General features: G+C 54.3%; 1 protein-coding gene across 6 annotated transcripts in view; it reads right to left on the bottom strand.

Moving 5' to 3' along the window:
• Positions 1-3,224: 3,224 nt before the first annotated feature.
• KIAA1671 overlaps positions 3,225-16,043 on the bottom strand; it is a 141,634-nt gene continuing 128,815 nt past the window's right edge. For all 6 annotated transcript variants that reach the window (XM_084763473.1, XM_084763472.1, XM_084763474.1 and 3 more), the window contains 6 exons: positions 13,977-14,220; positions 11,868-12,042; positions 10,400-10,518; positions 9,891-10,033; positions 9,375-9,457; positions 3,225-7,373 (listed from right to left, as the gene is read on the bottom strand). In XM_084763473.1, coding sequence (XP_084619599.1) covers positions 9,379-9,457; positions 9,891-10,033; positions 10,400-10,518; positions 11,868-12,042; positions 13,977-14,220 — 760 coding nt within the window. In that variant the 3' untranslated portion in view covers positions 3,225-7,373; positions 9,375-9,378. The remainder of the gene's footprint in view (positions 7,374-9,374; positions 9,458-9,890; positions 10,034-10,399; positions 10,519-11,867; positions 12,043-13,976; positions 14,221-16,043) is intronic.

Genomic DNA, 16,043 nt, shown 5'->3' with positions numbered 1-16,043 from the left:
GGGGCAGCATGGCACCCTCTCTCCACTGGACCCTGAGCACTCGGCCATCTCAACACTTCTGTCTGCTATCCCCTAACACACAGCTCTGAACATCAGCATCGCTGCCCTCCAGAGCCACACCACTCTTAGCAAGGGTGGAACAGGGCACTGCCCTGTGAGGGGGCTTGCTGCTCAGTATCTCTACCAAAGCCTCTAATCACGGTGCTGGAGAGTTTTATGACTAACCAGAGAAGAGAGAGCCTCAATTAAGAAAATGGCTCCAGAGCTGGAGAGCTGGCTCAGTGGTTAAGAGCCCTGTCTGCTCTTCCAAAGGTCCTGAGTTCAATTCCCAGCAACCACATGGTGGCTCACAACCACCTATACTGAGATCTGGTGCCCTCTACTGGCGTGCAAGCTAACATGCAGGCAGAACAGTATATAAATATTAAATAAATAAGTCTTTAAAAAAAAAGAAGAAGAAAAGAAAATGGCTCCATAAGATCAGGCTGTGGGCAAGCCTGTAAAGCATTTCTTAATTATGATTGATGGGGGAGGGCCCAGGCCACGGTGGGTGGGGCCATCCCTGGGTTCTGTAAGAAAGCAGACTGAGCAAACCATGGGGAGCAAGCCAGCAAACAGTCCCCCTCCGTGGCTTTTGCATCAGCTCCTGCCTCCAGGTTCCTGCCCTGCTTGGGTTCCTGCCCTCACGACTTTTGATGATGAAGTGTCATATGGAACTGTGAGCGAAATAAACCCTTTTCTTCTCAACTGGATTTTGATCATGGTGTTTCATCCTAACTAAGACAACTATAATGCTTGAGTAGCTACTGATCAGCACCTCTGGGGGTTCATATTGTCAATTTGGCAAGACCTAGAATCACGCACAGAAGACGCCTCTGGGCACACCTGCGAGGGGTCACCTAGCTTGTGTCAGCCTCTGGGGACACCTGCGAGGGGTCACCTAGCTTATGTCAGCCTCTGGGCACACCTGCGAGGGGTCACCTAGCTTATGTCAGCCTCTGGGGACACCTGCGAGGGGTCACCTAGCTTATGTCAGCCTCTGGGCACACCTGCGAGGGGTCAACTAGCTTATGTCAGCCTCTGGGAACACCTGAGTGGGCTTATATAGATTAGGTCATCTCTGGGCACCCCTGTGATGTTGTATTGTCAGCCTCTGAGCACATCTGTGAGGGATTTTCCAGATAAGGTTAATGGGTGTGGAAAAGTCCATTGCAATGATTAGCTTTTATTTGAAACTTGACAAAACCTAGAATCCCAGTGAGGGGTCGTCTACTCTGCGTTGCCCATGGACACATCCATGGGAATTGTCCTAAGCAAGATCATTGATGCAGCAAGTCCCACGCTAAATGTGGGTGGCACCATTCCCTAGTCAGGGTGTTAAGCTGCTAAGGGTGGAGAGACTGAGGTGGGCAGGAGCAAGCAAAGCTACCCTCATGTCCCTCTGCTCTTGGGTGTGAGCAGCCAAAGTTGTCCCTGTGGACGGGGCTGACACTGGGATTATAAACCAAATACATCTTTTCTCCACAAACTGCTTCTCCTTGGGGTGTTTTATTACAGCCACAGAAATGAACCTAGAACACCCACCTTAAAAACCTGGACAGAAGGCCATCTAAGTAAGGGACAAGCATTTGCGTTTGCCTTTTGCTCTCTACCACAGCTGCCTCAGAACCCAGGTGCTTCAGCCTCCTAGCACAGACCGAAGACCAGCGGCTTCCCAGGAGTCCTCCAGCTCCAGATGAGGCCCACTGAGGTGTCCTGCATCACGACTGAGCAGAACCCACCTTCAGCTTCCCTAGTGTGAAGACACCTCATGTCCGGGTTGCTTGGGTCATACTGTGAAAGGCAGCCTAATAAGTGACCTTTGAGCACATAATTCACCCTGTCAGTCCCACCCTCTAGAAAACCTGAGTATTCCTGAGTAGATTGTTCATCAGCCTCCCTAGATATGCTATTGATTAGCATTCCTGGGTAAGCTGTTGACTAGCATCCCTGGATAGTGTCAGTTTGAGACAACACAGAGCCAGCAGATAAGGGGAGCTTGTTGACCACAAGGACCTACGGGCATCTCTTCAGGGAATATATCTTGAGTAGTATTTGACATAGGACGGTTTGGCTCACTGTGGGTGACACCAATTCCCAGTCAGGTGGTCCTGACTAGCTAAGCGTGGGCCTGAAAACAAACCAGTAAAACCAGTAAGCAAGGCTGGGCGTGGTGACGCACGCCTGTGATCCCAGCACTTGGGAGGCAGAGGCAGGTGGATCTCTGTGAGTTCGTGGCCAGCCTGGTCTACAAAGCAAGTCCAGGAAAGCCAAAGCTACACGGAGAAACCTTGTCTCGAAAAATCTAAAAGGAAAAAGCTAAACCAAACCACCCACCCAAACCAAAAAAAAAAAAAACCTAATAAGCACCATTCTCCTTGGTTTCTGCTTGAGTTCCTGCCTTGATGCGCCTCAATTGAAGGACGGTGATGTGGGAGTGTTGGCCAATTAGACCTTGCTCCCCCTAAGTTGCTTGTGGGTATGGGCGCATCACAGCGCCGGGAAGAAAACCGAAACAACTAAGTTATAAACATCCCTAGCTAGGTTGTTGGTTAACATCCTCGGGTGCTCTGTTTTTGCATCTCTAGGTTGGCTTCCATCTCTATCCCTGGGTAGGTTATCAACTAGGTTATCACTGGATAGGCTGTTGATTAACTTCCCTGGGTAGGCTAGCACTCACCATCCTGGATTGATTACTGACTATCATTAGGTAGGTTATTGATTAGCACCCCTGACCTCTACTTACCAATGGCCCTAGCATCTCCTCTCTCCTGTAAAACTCGAGTGTTTCCACCATTGCCAATGGCCTCCCTGGGACAACCCTCCTAGAGACCATCCCACCATAACTCTTCCCACAAATGCTGCGTACACGTACACACACACACACACACACACACACACACACACACACACACACACGATTCTGTAGCTAAGAGGAACCAGCACAGAGAGACCCTGCAGCCAGAAAGGAGCAGAGTGGGGATTCTACTGCCTTGAGCCTCAGTGATCACCAGCTTATTTCCATATCTCCCAGGATGAAACGGCCACACATCTGGGGGGGGGGGGGCCAGAGTCTCCCTCCTGCTGCCCAGGCACAGCTCAGTACAAGAGCAGCCCTGACTGTGTGTGTGGGAGGGCAGGACCCAGGGTCGCCTACTCGCAGACACAAGCTTCAGCAGCACAACTGACATGAAAACTTTATTTACTATTTTTGGAGTCTGGGTGTGCCCCCCCTTTGCACATGCAGAGCTCACCCCCACTTAGTGCAGTCGGCTGGATTCCCGGCTGCCTGTCTGTGCCAGTAAAACTCTTACACGGTGACAAAATATAAAAGCACAGGGGACATCCGGTCACTGTGAAGTCCAGGAAGCCCCATCTGTTCTGACAGTAAAAAATATAGGTTTTTATGGATGAGTTCTCAGTCACGCAGCTAGGTCCTTCCTGGGACTCGCTACGGTGCCCACCATCTGCCTTCATCCCAAAGTCCTGCAGCTTGTGGACTGGTAAGGCACCTGTCAGAGCGCCACAGACGGGACGCACACCTGGTGAGTCCTTTCCTAGCGTGACCAGAACATCCCAGGCAGGACCCAGAAGGACAGTTAGGAAAATATATACCCTATATTCACATATATAATTCCATTCTCCCACCCCAGCATACAAAGCGTGTTGAGGACCACAATCCTTGTAGAACAGAGTAAGAAAACAACTTGGTACAAATGCCTTCTGTGTATCAATGTGTCACCTCTGCGAGCCCCATATAACAGAGTCTGTAAGGCGACACGGGACGACATTAAAAAGCAGAGACTGTCCTCTAGAGACTAGCAGAGATTTTTTTTTTTTAAAGCTGGCTCAATGCTCAGGGATTGTCACGGCATAGGTGACGTTAAAAGTTTAAGGAGACGCTTGGAGGGTAAAGGGTGCAGGCTGTGAGGTTCTCCCTTCCTGTGGGAACCACAGAGACAAAGGGGACGCTCTGGGGTATAATGGGGGTCCGGGACAGGGACAGGGACAGGTGAAGTCACATCCCCCTGCCTGCTGCCTTCTGCCGTGGCCTCAGGTTTCTGGAACATGACTTCCCTAAAAGGGCAATAGGGGTCCTCCCTCACTGAGGGGCTGGAGGCCAGGGCAGACTCAGATAACAGAGAGGACCTGCTAGTTCTCTGGGGCTCCCTCCTCCTCAAGACTGTCCCCAGCAATGTCGGGAACTCAGGGTTAGGGTTAGGATCTGCTCCCTGCGACACGTGGTGGGGCAAAGGCACATTTGGAGGGTACAGCATCTCTGCGGCCCAAATGATTTGCCAGGGCTGAATGTTAAGAAGGGGTGGGCGTGTTTTCACTTTGCAATCAAGCCTAGATCTTAAAAGCAGGATTGACACAGCAGCTCTTACCCGGCTCCCTGCCACACACACCCTCCCCCAGGACTAGCTGGGCTTCCCTCAGGGAAATCACACTAGGATTTTCCCAATCCCTGCTCAGAGGTGAGGGCCTGGGCCTATCCCCAAGGCTCTTTGCTTTAGCAGTTGCCTCCTAGAGGTGGCCTCATCGTAGGAGAGAACCTTTGGCTTACTTCCCTAGGATACAGACCCCTCTGACCCTGTCTGTCCCTGCATCATACCCAACCCAGGCCTTCAGATAAATTTTACACTAGGCTCCCAAACTCCCCAGGGCCACTGGATTCCCTGTTGTAGCTGAGGACTCCCCACAGTGTCATGCAATTTCACACACAGGCCTCTGTATGTGAGGACAGGACTGTGCAGGAGAATGCGAGGGGGTGCGGATTATCCAAATGCCAACTGTCAAAACGCTGATGGGAAAAGAGGGGGTCTATGGAGCATAGGTTGGGCTCTGCAGACAGCCAGAGTCACCAGGAGGGGGGGCTGTGGGGAGAGGCAGGTGTCTGAACTGCACACCCGACTAAGGCATATAAGGTTCCTTTAAAAGGAGTGTCCTGGGGAAAACAAACAACACACTCCTTAGCCCAAGTCCTCGCCTGGTTTAGAAAAGTAGACTAAATGAGCCAGTCGTCCATGCTCCGGCATTGCCTGTGCTGCAGGGACCATAAAAGGGGGTGGGGGTGGGGGGGCATGGTCAACCCACACCACAAGGATTACTCAGGACCCAGTGAGGTGGTCAGATCTTGTGTTCTGGAGGGATGGAGGGGGAAAAAAAAAGATAAAAAATCTGGCCCTGGGCCAGTGCCAAGGTCAGCATGTGGGACTTCACGTGGAATCAAACTGACTTCCTGTCAATCAAGCCTGAGAGGTCACAACAGACAGACAAGGCAAACTCATTTCGATTCTACTGTGCCTTCTGGGATAGACAGGAGCACCTCCCGCCACCACGGCTTCTTCCTGCCCGGTACAGAGAAAGGAGTCCAAGGGAAGTCAGAATCAAAACATGAGCCCAGTGTTCCTTTGTCTTGGTCTTCTGTCCCGGGCTGGCCTCCAGCTTTCTGGTGTAGCCAAGGATGGCCCTGAACTTCCAAGCCCCTTCCTCCTACCCGCTAGGTGCTAGAATCACTGGTGTGCGCCACCACATTGATGTCGGGACAGAACCTGGGGCCTGCTGTGTGCCAGACACACACACTCCACCCACGGAGCCACACCCTTAGCCCTGCTAGTGTGAACCCAGGGCCTGCTGTGGGTCAGACACACACTCCACCCACAGAGCCACACCCTTAGCCCTGCTAGTGTGTTTCAGAGCAAGTCCCTGGCAGGCTACTGGGTCCAAATCGCTGCAGAACACAAAATGGATTCTAAAAACAAAACAGGAGCCATGGAAGCCTCTGTAAGGAGACTGAACCCTAAATGATTTTGGGGGGTGCGTGTCCGCACACCACTAGCTCATGGAAGAAAGGGGATGCTGTTTGTGAACAGATGCACAGCGTCAGGTGTGGGTGAGGCCTGCAGTCTCCGTGGTGCTAAACACCTCAGCCCACAGGCACCCCAAAGCACGCCATCCTGTCCATCACACCCTTCCAAAGGGAAAACAGGCAGAGAGGGAGAGGCAGAGTGAGAAGACAGAGAGGCAGTCACGGAGGGAGAGGCAGGCCTCCTCCCCATTTGCAAGTAATAGATTTACAGAGAATGACCTTCGCCACTGACGATGCCAGAGCAGCGGTGGACACAAGTGCCAGGCAGGCAGGCACCCTTCAGAACACTAGACCCAGGGCTCTCCACAGCTATGGGCCACCTTGGACCTGCCCAAGCATGTCACCAAGGCAAATTTGGAAAAAGGTGTCTGGAAGGAAACTGCTGGCACGGTGGGCAGCTGGCCTGGTGCGTCAGTGTTGGCAGCTGGTGTTGGGACTTCCGATGTCACCTTGAACTTAGAAAAGGGAGTAAGATGAGGTGGTGTCTAAAGCACAGAAGCTTTGAGAGTGGCTAAGGAGTCAGGCCTGAGCATCAGGCTTGAGGCTCCCGCTACAGGACTCTTTCAGGTGCGCAGATGGCCCCAGACAATCACTCGGCCAGGTGGGTCGTGGACGGTGGGGCGGGCGGGGCGGGGCCCGCATCTGTTCTGAGCCAGGTGTTCTCTTCTGGAGGATATGGGGATTCAGAAAAGATAAGAAAGAAAGTCGCCCATAGCAGGTCTGGTATGAGCAGCCAAGGCACCGACCGTTCCGACTGAGGTTCGTAACCCCTGGGACTAAGGGGCAAAGGCCACCCCGTGGAGATCAGAGCAAGCCAGACACGGACAAGGGTGGAAGTCCCAAGGCAACTGGACACCGTCCATCCACCCTGCAGTCAGCGCTGAAGCATACACACGTTATTGCTTTATCCCCCTCGAAAGCAAACACTGAAGCAGTGAGACGCAGGCCAACTGTGCGCTCGGCCCCACAGGAAAGACAGGTGTGGGGACTGAATGACGGGTGTGCTTATAAATCTGAATGCAGGATCTTAGTGGGGGGAAAGAGCCAATCAAAACCCAACCCAGGGGACACCATGTCATGCTGGGGCAGTGAGTGGCCTTCGCCATCCGGGATCCTCGCAAGGTTGGCTGTCAAAGTCTTTCCAGAAGGAGAGGAGCCTAGGTCTGCTTCCCCAGCTGGGGAGCCCTGTGAGGTGTATGTGGAGGGTAGGAAGGCCGCTGTCACACCAAAGGCCAATCCACAGGCCTGGACACATCCGCAAGGAGAGCTGGAAGATCCTTCTGAGGACTGGAGCCGGTCCTGGGACAGGGTCTTGCTGTGGGGACCCAGATGGGGCTCAGCACAGTGTCTTCAAGGCGGAAAACCCAGGCACATAAGTGTGGCCAGGAAGGAGCGGGTGGCTTGGCCTTGGTTCAGACGTCTGCGGTTAAGGCTTGAGTTTATGGGTGCAGCGATGTCCCGTCTGCAGAGAAAAGACAGTGCTTTGTTAGCAGAGCACTGGGCACGGCTCTCCCCATCGGGGCCTTCTATCCTGTGCTGGGACTCAGGTGCACCCCGGTGGTGCAGAGGGTTCCACCTCTGAGTGTCACCTCCCCAGGAAGGATTTAGAGGGAGGTGAGGACAGACTAGCTGAGGAGAGCATCAAAGACCAGACGCCTCACATCACCTCAGAGCCTCAGCTTCCTCCAATGGGCTGTTGCAAAGTCGCTACAGAAGGCTCTAGACACCGTCAAGCAAGAAGCATAGGGCGCATCAGGACTGGAACACTACCCTGTGCCCACACACTAAAACTCCGTATCAACACCGACAGACAACACAGAATAAATGCAAGGCCCTGAGCCCTACACCGCAGCCCTGAGCAGACACGCTTAGGACATGATTCATTTGTCCTTTGGATTTGTGATATATACACATGTCCGTCCACGTATGTAATTATATGGCACATGCTGTAACATGTCTGTAACATCCCCGCACAATGTTCTAGAAATTATCTAGAGTGCAACAGAGCCAGGCTGAAGGAGCCCTGTGAGGCATCTGTACACGACACTGGCCTAAGTTCTGAGTTCCAGGGCAAAAACAAAACAAAATAAAAACAAAAACAAACCCAAAAAAACCCAAAACAGACCAACAAGGTGGAGCCTGCAGACTCTAAACAGCGCCACATTCACTAGGGCTAGGCCTCGGGCCTTGCTGTCTGTGATTCAGGAAGTGGCTCTCTCCTTACCACACCCAGGCCAGCTTTTACAGTGTGCACCCCACTCTCCTACGTCGCAGGGTCCATCGACGTCTTATGTCCTCAGGTAGCCTGGGGACCCCACAACCACATGGCATTGACGACCCATGCAGGTGTTGAGCAGAGTACACACCCGATCTGAGTGTGTGACTTCTAAATAAACTGAGCTGGCCCTACCCGTCTGTGACACCCCAGTCGGCACCTTCAGCCAATCCCGGGGTGATGAGCTCCACAAAGAACGGATGTGCCTCTACTGAGCATGTGCAGATGTGTCAACATTCCCCGAGGCAGTAGCAGGATGGACAACACTAACGCATTGGGCGTCAGAAGCCGTCCAGGTGACTTAAAGGGCCGGCAAGATGGCTCAGTGGGTAAAGAGCTTGCTGTGTAAGCCCTGGAGACGCGAGTTCAAGCCCTGGGCCCCACAGGCAGGTGGGAGAAGAGAACTGACTGGAATTGCCCTCACCTCCCTCCAAATCCTTCCTGGGGAGGTGACACTCGGAGGTGGAACCCAGGGCCTCCTGCACCACCGAGGTGCACCTGAGCCCCAGCACAGGAGGGAAGGCTTCGGGCACCATGTACTTACACAATAATAAATACAATTTAAACCAGACGTGCTTTCAAGTGCACAGGAGGGCGCGTGTGGGTTACAACCAGCACTTTAGGGCCCTCGGGTCTCGGTGTCAGTGGAGGCCTCTGGATCCCAGGTGATGCCGAGAAACCGACTATATACAATCTTGAATTGATTGTTCATCACACAGTTTGTACACTAAGAGTTCCCTAAGACTCCGAAACTTCTCTGGCTGAGCTGGCCTTTGATGCCCTCGACTTTCCCAAGGGCTTGGAGGGCAACAGAAAGGCCAAGGGTATGAAGTTAAAGACTTGGTTACCCAATGCCCTTTGATAGGCTCCTTTTTTTTTTTTAAGATTTATTTATTATTATGTATACAATACTCTGCCTGCATGTACACCTGCAGGCCAGAAGAGGGCACCAGATCTCATTATAGATGGTTGTGAGCCTCCAAGCAGTTGCTGGGAACTGAACTCAGGACCTTTGGAAGAACAGACAGTGCTCTGAACCTCTGAGCCATCTCTCCAGCCCTCAATGGGTTCTTTACAGGAGCCCAGAACCTGGTCCCTGGTCCCTTTATGTGACCTTCTGAGGCCCCCACGCCCCAGGCCCTTATTTTGGGGTCACGAGGCTTCTCCTAGGTCCCCAGCACAGCCTACCTGGTCAAGCTTGATTCTCGTACAGACTCTGCCTCTTCTTGGATTTCAGCTCCTTTAACCACTGGGGCGAGGGCTCCTCTGACCTGAAACCACAGCAGAGCGAGTCACGGAGTCACCCATTTCCCGGATGAGGAGAGGGAGGGAGGCATGAAGTGGTCATGTGACCTCTGAGGCTGTGCTGCACAGGCCTCCCCTGTGCCTGCGATCAGCCTGGCCAGGGTGGGGCAGCTGCCTCCTCCCTGAAGGGCAGCCGACCAGGTAGGCCTCCCGACTCTCCCAAGTCAAAAGTGCTTCCCAAACGTAAGAGGAGGCAGGGCGCCTCAGTTTCCATCGGGTTCCTGGAAACCCAGCCTGGAGTTCTGGGTCCTGCCACGTCCCCTGGGCTACAGTTCTACCCTCAGAGTACAGAGTGCACTCTCAGGGACCTGATAATTCCCTTGTACCCCCCGCCCCGAGGGCACGCAGCACCCCGCAGGACCCTGATCTTTCTGGAAGCATCCTCATCCTCATCCTCACCTTTCATCTTTCTCTGTGCTGGAGGGCAGCACCCTACTGCCCAGCGCCCCAGGCTGGAACGGTGATTTAGGGGTCTTGGGCTGGGGCACCCAACTAGGAGATTCACCAGGGCTGTCCACTTCTGGCCTCTTGTGGAGCTGAGCCTGAGGAGAGAGATGGGCCGAGTGTAGCCGGCTTCTGTCTGGGGACAAGCCCCATCTATCAGTGCTCCCACAGCGACACCTCACAAAAACACTGGGGACCCTGGGCTGCAGGGGGATCCAGGCAGGAAGGATGGGACTGAGAAGTCAACTGCCTCATCCCAGGGGAAGCCCCAGCAAATGGTGGAGGTGACTGTACCCCGAGTTTGGAGGACAGGCAGGAAGGGGTAACTTAGAACAGTGAGAGGGAGAGATTCTTGGAGGGGGGGGGGAGGGAGGCAGTGCCGCATGCCTGTCATTCCAGCATTCAGACAGCAGGGGGAGGCAGGAGGAGGAGAGGCGTGCAGACTGCTCTAGGGAACCAGGTACCTTCAGCACAGCTGGGTCCATGCCTGGGAACACAGGCATCCTCTGGGGATGGCTGACAGGGGTCCTCTCCACCCTGGGCGGCTCTTCATCTGATTCCTCCCTCCTAGGCGACTTCTCTTCTGTTAAGAGAAACAGTCCAAGTCATCGGTGGAACCTCCCACAGCCCTGCGCAAGGACAGGGACACGCCTAGTCCACTCTGCACTTGGCACAGCCCCTTCTGGCTCCTGTCACTTTTGACGGGGCAGAAGAGATGGCAAAAAAAAAAAAAAAAACAGGGAGCAAACTGGAGTACTGCAGGGTCCCTCGAGGCACCACCCAAGTCAGGCTGGGCCGAGGGCTTCCTGGTGACGGGTTAGCAGATAGGGAGTGATGCCTCCCTAAGAACTGGCACACATGTCCTGCAGCCCGGGCTAAGCTGGGCACTGGGCATGCTCAGGAAGGTCAGCCCCAGCCTTTCATAGCCCTTAGTCATGTGCTTCAGACTATGGAAGCTGCAGGTTCTGCTGCCAGGTCCCTGTGAGGGATCTGTGCGCTTCTGTCCCTATGAGGGGCTGTGTTTGTTCCTGGTGGCTTGGCGTAGCAGATAACTCACTCACTGATTTATTATCAATCGTATGAACTCACATGTATGTACCAGTGTGGGGGTCGTGGGTGTAAGCACACACACAATCTCAGGCATCTGCCTCAACCTCTCCTTGCTTTATTATTTTTTGAGACAGGGTCTCTAACTGGACTCAGAGGTCACCAATTCGGCTGGAAGAGCTGGTCAGCAACCTTCAGGAATCTGTGTCTGCTTACTCAAGGCTGGGGTTACAGGGGTACCTGGGTGCTGGGGATCTGAACTTGGGTCCTGGCACTTGTGAAACAATCACTTTACACACACACACTCAGCCCTCACCAGATATTTAGCCTTCATTTGCTCCCAACACAGATGGACCACGCTTGAGCATTCTTTTAGGTGTCTCATCAGAGGCCGCACTTGTTCTGTAGACCAGGCTAGCCCCAAACTCAGGGATCTCCTAGCCTCTGCCCCCTATGTGCTGGGTGGGATTAAGGGTGTGCACCACCACACCTGGCTCTCCGTTTTGTTTTACTTTTTAAAGAGTCACAATATATAGTCACAGCTGGCCTGAAGCTCACTCTGTAGGACAGGCTGGCTTTGCATGGCAACAGTCTTCCTGTTTCTGTCCCTGAGCTGCTGGGACACTGCCACACACGGACTCAGAACACACTTAAAATCCCACTTACAGCAAGATCTACAGGAACAAGAAATCACAGCTTCCTGGGTGGCTGTGAAACAAGCAATTTACCCACACCCAGCCCTCACCAGGGCTCCCTTTAGCCTTCACCCCACACCCGCCAAGGTCAGGCCACGGGTTAGCTGAAGCCTTCCTGCTCGGTGCAGAATGTGGGTCAGACGCGGGTGTGCGCAGAAGGCGCAGGCGGGCAGGGGAGGCACGAACATACCTGTGGAGTCCTTGAACATCCACATGCTCTCTGACTCCTCTTCCAGGGGCGACCGGCTCTCAGACTCACTGAACTGACTGCGGCGGAGCAAGTGGGAGATGGGCGCCCGGCGGCGGCTTCGCTTACTCAGCTGCACCCGGGTCTTGAGGGCACTTGAGTCGAGGACTGAGGTTTGCTTTTTGGGGGAGGCGAGAGGGAGGCAGGAAGGAAAGAGTCAGGGGAAGGTGCCATCCTCAGGCTGTGTGGGGCCTTGCTCATACACAAGGTGTTCTCAGGGGTGCACGGGGCGCTGTGTCATGCTCTAATGGCCCCTCAGCTTCCCCGTGGAACCCACGCGGGACCCAAGAACATCACTGGACACGCAGGACACAATGGCACGCAGCCTGTGACATCACACAGGCCTAAGAGCACATGCACACCAGAAGTCCAATCCGCACTTGTTTTCTGTTTGTTTAATGAGGAGCTGAGCGCGCCCCTCACGTTTTATGACGAGCATGTTCATGGAGTCCCTGAGGTATTCAGTGTAGCCCTATGATAATCCAGGGTGCAGGTGGGAGGGAGGGGAGAGACCTACAGAGCGCCAGTAAAGGGGGTACTTCCTGGGGCAGCTTCAAACGGTCCCCACAGGACATCCAAGACAGGGTACCATCCCGCAGGAACCTCAGTTTACCCCATACTTAGGGCCACCAGCATCTGGGCGGACTCAGCAGCCATGTCAACCGGCTAGTCTAAAAGCAGGCAGGGGGTGTCGCCAGTCCGTACTGGTTATCAGTACAGGCATGGGATGGAGCCGGCTCTCAGGGACCCAGGGCTATGGATGCTGCCATTGTGGCTGAGGATGGATTCTAAGAGGGCGTGCACAGAATTCTAGAAGGTATGTCCAGCAAGACATCTGGGTCATGTGACCCAGATCACATGTGCACATGAGCTGCAGCAAGGCTGGGCACCAAGGAGACCTCAGTATACCATTGCTGGTGTACTGAGAGGTGGCACCATGCCTGTTTATATGGCATTGTGTCCTGGAAGGCTGCTCTTGGGTCTTTCTGTCTTACTCTGGCTGTCCTGGACTCGCTTTGTAGACCAGGCTGGCCTCCAACTCACAGAGATCCACCTGCCTCTGCCTCCCGAGTGCTGAGATTACAGGCGTGCCCACCACGCCTGGCTAGCTCTGTCTCCACTCTTACCTAGACTCCAGAGGAAAGGCCTTGGCTATGTGTAAACTGAGAGTCCACTTGGAGGCCCACTCAAGCAAATGACCCCTTAGGGCATCTAGAGCATCAACTGCCCAAGAGTAAGGCCAGAGGCTTGGCCATCAGGAGCGAGGGTCACTTGTAGGCTATAGTGATGGTCCCATCCTCCATCCTCCATGGAGGCTATAGTGATGGTCCCATCCTCCATCCTCCATGGAGGCTATAGTGATGGTCCATCCTCCATGGAGGCTATAGTGATGGTCCATCCTCCATCCTCCATGGAGGCTACAGTGATGGTCCTATCCTTTATCCTCCATGGAGGTCAGGGTTTCTGGAACAGGGTGGGGGCCAGTTCTGTCCCTAAAGGGCCTAAAGGCAAACACTCTGTAACCTGGGGCTTGGGATCGTGGGCACTTGAGGGGTGGCTGTGCGTAGGACCTAGGCAAGCTCAGTTCTGGGGACCCCAAGATGAGGTCTGTGCCTAGAATGGCTATCCCAGGGAATCCTTCATGCCTGGTGCCGTGTTCTGCTGAGCAAGGACCAGGTGTGGTTGTCCTCTGTGCGTGCTGTGGGCGTGCTGTGGGCAGGCCCCGGTCTGTTCAGGGCAAAGAGCAGCAAACCCCAGGCAGACCTGTGACACCTGTGATCACTTCTGAGGCTGTGGAGTTGGGTGTTGGGGTTTATGACTGAGGAAGGAAGTCAAGCACGAGAGAGGTGAGGGTGTTCACCCCAAGACACAGAGCTAGCATGGGGACTTGTACGCAGCAGGAGGGTCCATGTCAAAGGCTGCGTCCTATGCTCACTGGAGGGGTTCCCTGCACGCAGAGCCTGTCCTGGAGGGGTAATGGTCCCACACAGGCCATGGCCTCCCTTTAATAAATGACTGTTTCCATCCCAGACGCCTCCCCTGCAGGCTTACATGGATGAAGGAGAAGTCGTCTTCTCTCTCCACAGAGCAGATGTCTGATGGGGGCGGCCCCTCTGGGCCATCTGTGGACTCCAGCTCAGAGCTGGAGCGGTCCGCGCTGGAGCTGCGCCTGTCCCTGGAGCTATCACGCTGATCCACTGATGTGGACTCCGTGTACGAGGACAAGTGGCTGCCTGGGGGCTGCTGTCCTGTAGACGTAGCGCTGCTGTCGGGAGACGGGGACTCAGGGACAAAACTGCAAGGGAAGGCAAGGCAGAAGGCGACAGTGGTCACTGAGGGTCCTAGACCACTAAATCCCATGCACAGGGTGTTGTGAACCTGTGGTGGTGGCTGGGGGTAGGGGGCTTCCCGGAGGACCCTCCTCCTGGGAACAGGAGTCAGGAGTCCATTGTCCCGTGCGGATGCTTCTCAGACTCTAGAAACTCCACACCACCCAACACAGGAGCTGCTGAGCACAGGCTCAGCAAGACTCAAACCAAGAGTGATGGTGCCACACCAACCACGGGACCTTTCTAAAGACAAGCTCGCTTCAACCACTCTATGGACTCCTTTGATGGCTGGACAACATCCAACACGATGCAGGGGTCCCATGTGGGCAGTTCATGCTGCATTTCCAGTGGGCAATGGCAAGGCAGGTCAGAGGTCAGAGTTGCTTAACAACCAGCAGAGGCAGCTGGGCCTTAGGCTTCCTGATTCAGCCCAACAGCTGCCTTGCTCTCTAAGCAAGTCAATCAGTCAATCAGTCAACCAGCCAGACAGTCAGAGGCAAGGGCCACTCGAGCCTGAGGGAAGTACCATGCTCCAAGCAGCAGCAGCAGGGGGCACTGCTGTCCAAGGCAAGAAAGCCTGGTCCTGGGAGGCTGTAGTTCCCCCAGGAGAACAGCAGGGGGCGCCCAGCACTCAGAGCGCCAAGGTCTCAAGGTCTTGAGACAGAAATGGTGGGATGGGGTGGAGGGAAGTGGGGTCCTCAGAGACCATGGGGCTCAGGGTCCCTTAGGAGACAGGCACAGATGACCAGCGAGTTGGGTGTTCCTGCAGGGATGCTTACAAACACTTGAGGCAGCTCAGTACACACAGGTTAGGAAAGAGGGCATTAGAGGCATTGGCTCCACTTCTTATCCAGGTTTAATTCAGCTTTAACTCTGCACAGCTCGGACAGTGTGACCCAGCAGGACCCAACAGAGCGGTCAGAGCCCCCGGCGGTGGGAGAGATGGGGGCACCGGTTCAAGCTCAGCTCAGCCACTGATATATGTGGTATGTGTCCTTCACTCAGGTCCCTGCCTCTCTCTGAGCCTCAGTTTCCCCGCCTGGCATGATGTCCACAGACCACAGGGCTAGTCAGTCAGGCGTGAACTGAGCCTGTAGCAGCAGATGACCGAGCACCTGCTCTTCCTGTGGAGGAGGAAGGGGCCCATGAGGAGATTCATCTCACTCAACCTGTACCCCATGAGGGTGGGGTGAGCCCTCTGGCACCCCACTTCAGCAGTTTGTAATAGCTGCCCTAGGAGTTCTCTCCCAGCCAGGGAGAGGAGGTCCTGCAAGCCACACGCATGCTCACATTACTTATAGCCTAGTGTGTGGAGTATGTATTAGCACGTGCAAAAACAACACACACACACACACACACACACACACACACACACACACACACACACACACACACCATAGAAATGCAGTTCTGATCCTAGGGCCGAAACCGGTTCTTTGGTTTTGCACTTTGATGGTGAGTGGTTGTTACTGTTTACTGTGGTGCATGTTTGTTTCCTGGCTTGGGGTGGAACCCAGGGCTGCTGTCTGAGCATCTTCAGCATGTTTCCATAGTGGGAAAACACACAGGGCACACACTACACTCACAGTGCTGTGTGGCTGGCCTCAGTGTCTCATCGGGGAGAGCAGGCTTTGACATCGTGACATGCCACTGTCATCTACCTGCCGAGCTGACCTCAGATGTGTGTGGAGAGCCTTGGGTTTGGCAAGCCTGAGAATGTTTTGCCAGCACAAGGTCCTCAGACCGTCACCCACACACCGCTGCTCTGTCTCCTGTTCACATGGCTAGT

This window comes from Acomys minous (genome assembly GCF_964271855.1).
Source record: "Acomys minous genome assembly, chromosome: 16".
In the NCBI taxonomy this organism is placed as follows: Eukaryota; Metazoa; Chordata; class Mammalia; order Rodentia; family Muridae; genus Acomys; species Acomys minous.
The sequence above is the reverse complement of the archived record's forward strand: the minus strand, read 5'-3'. Positions and strand labels throughout refer to the sequence as shown.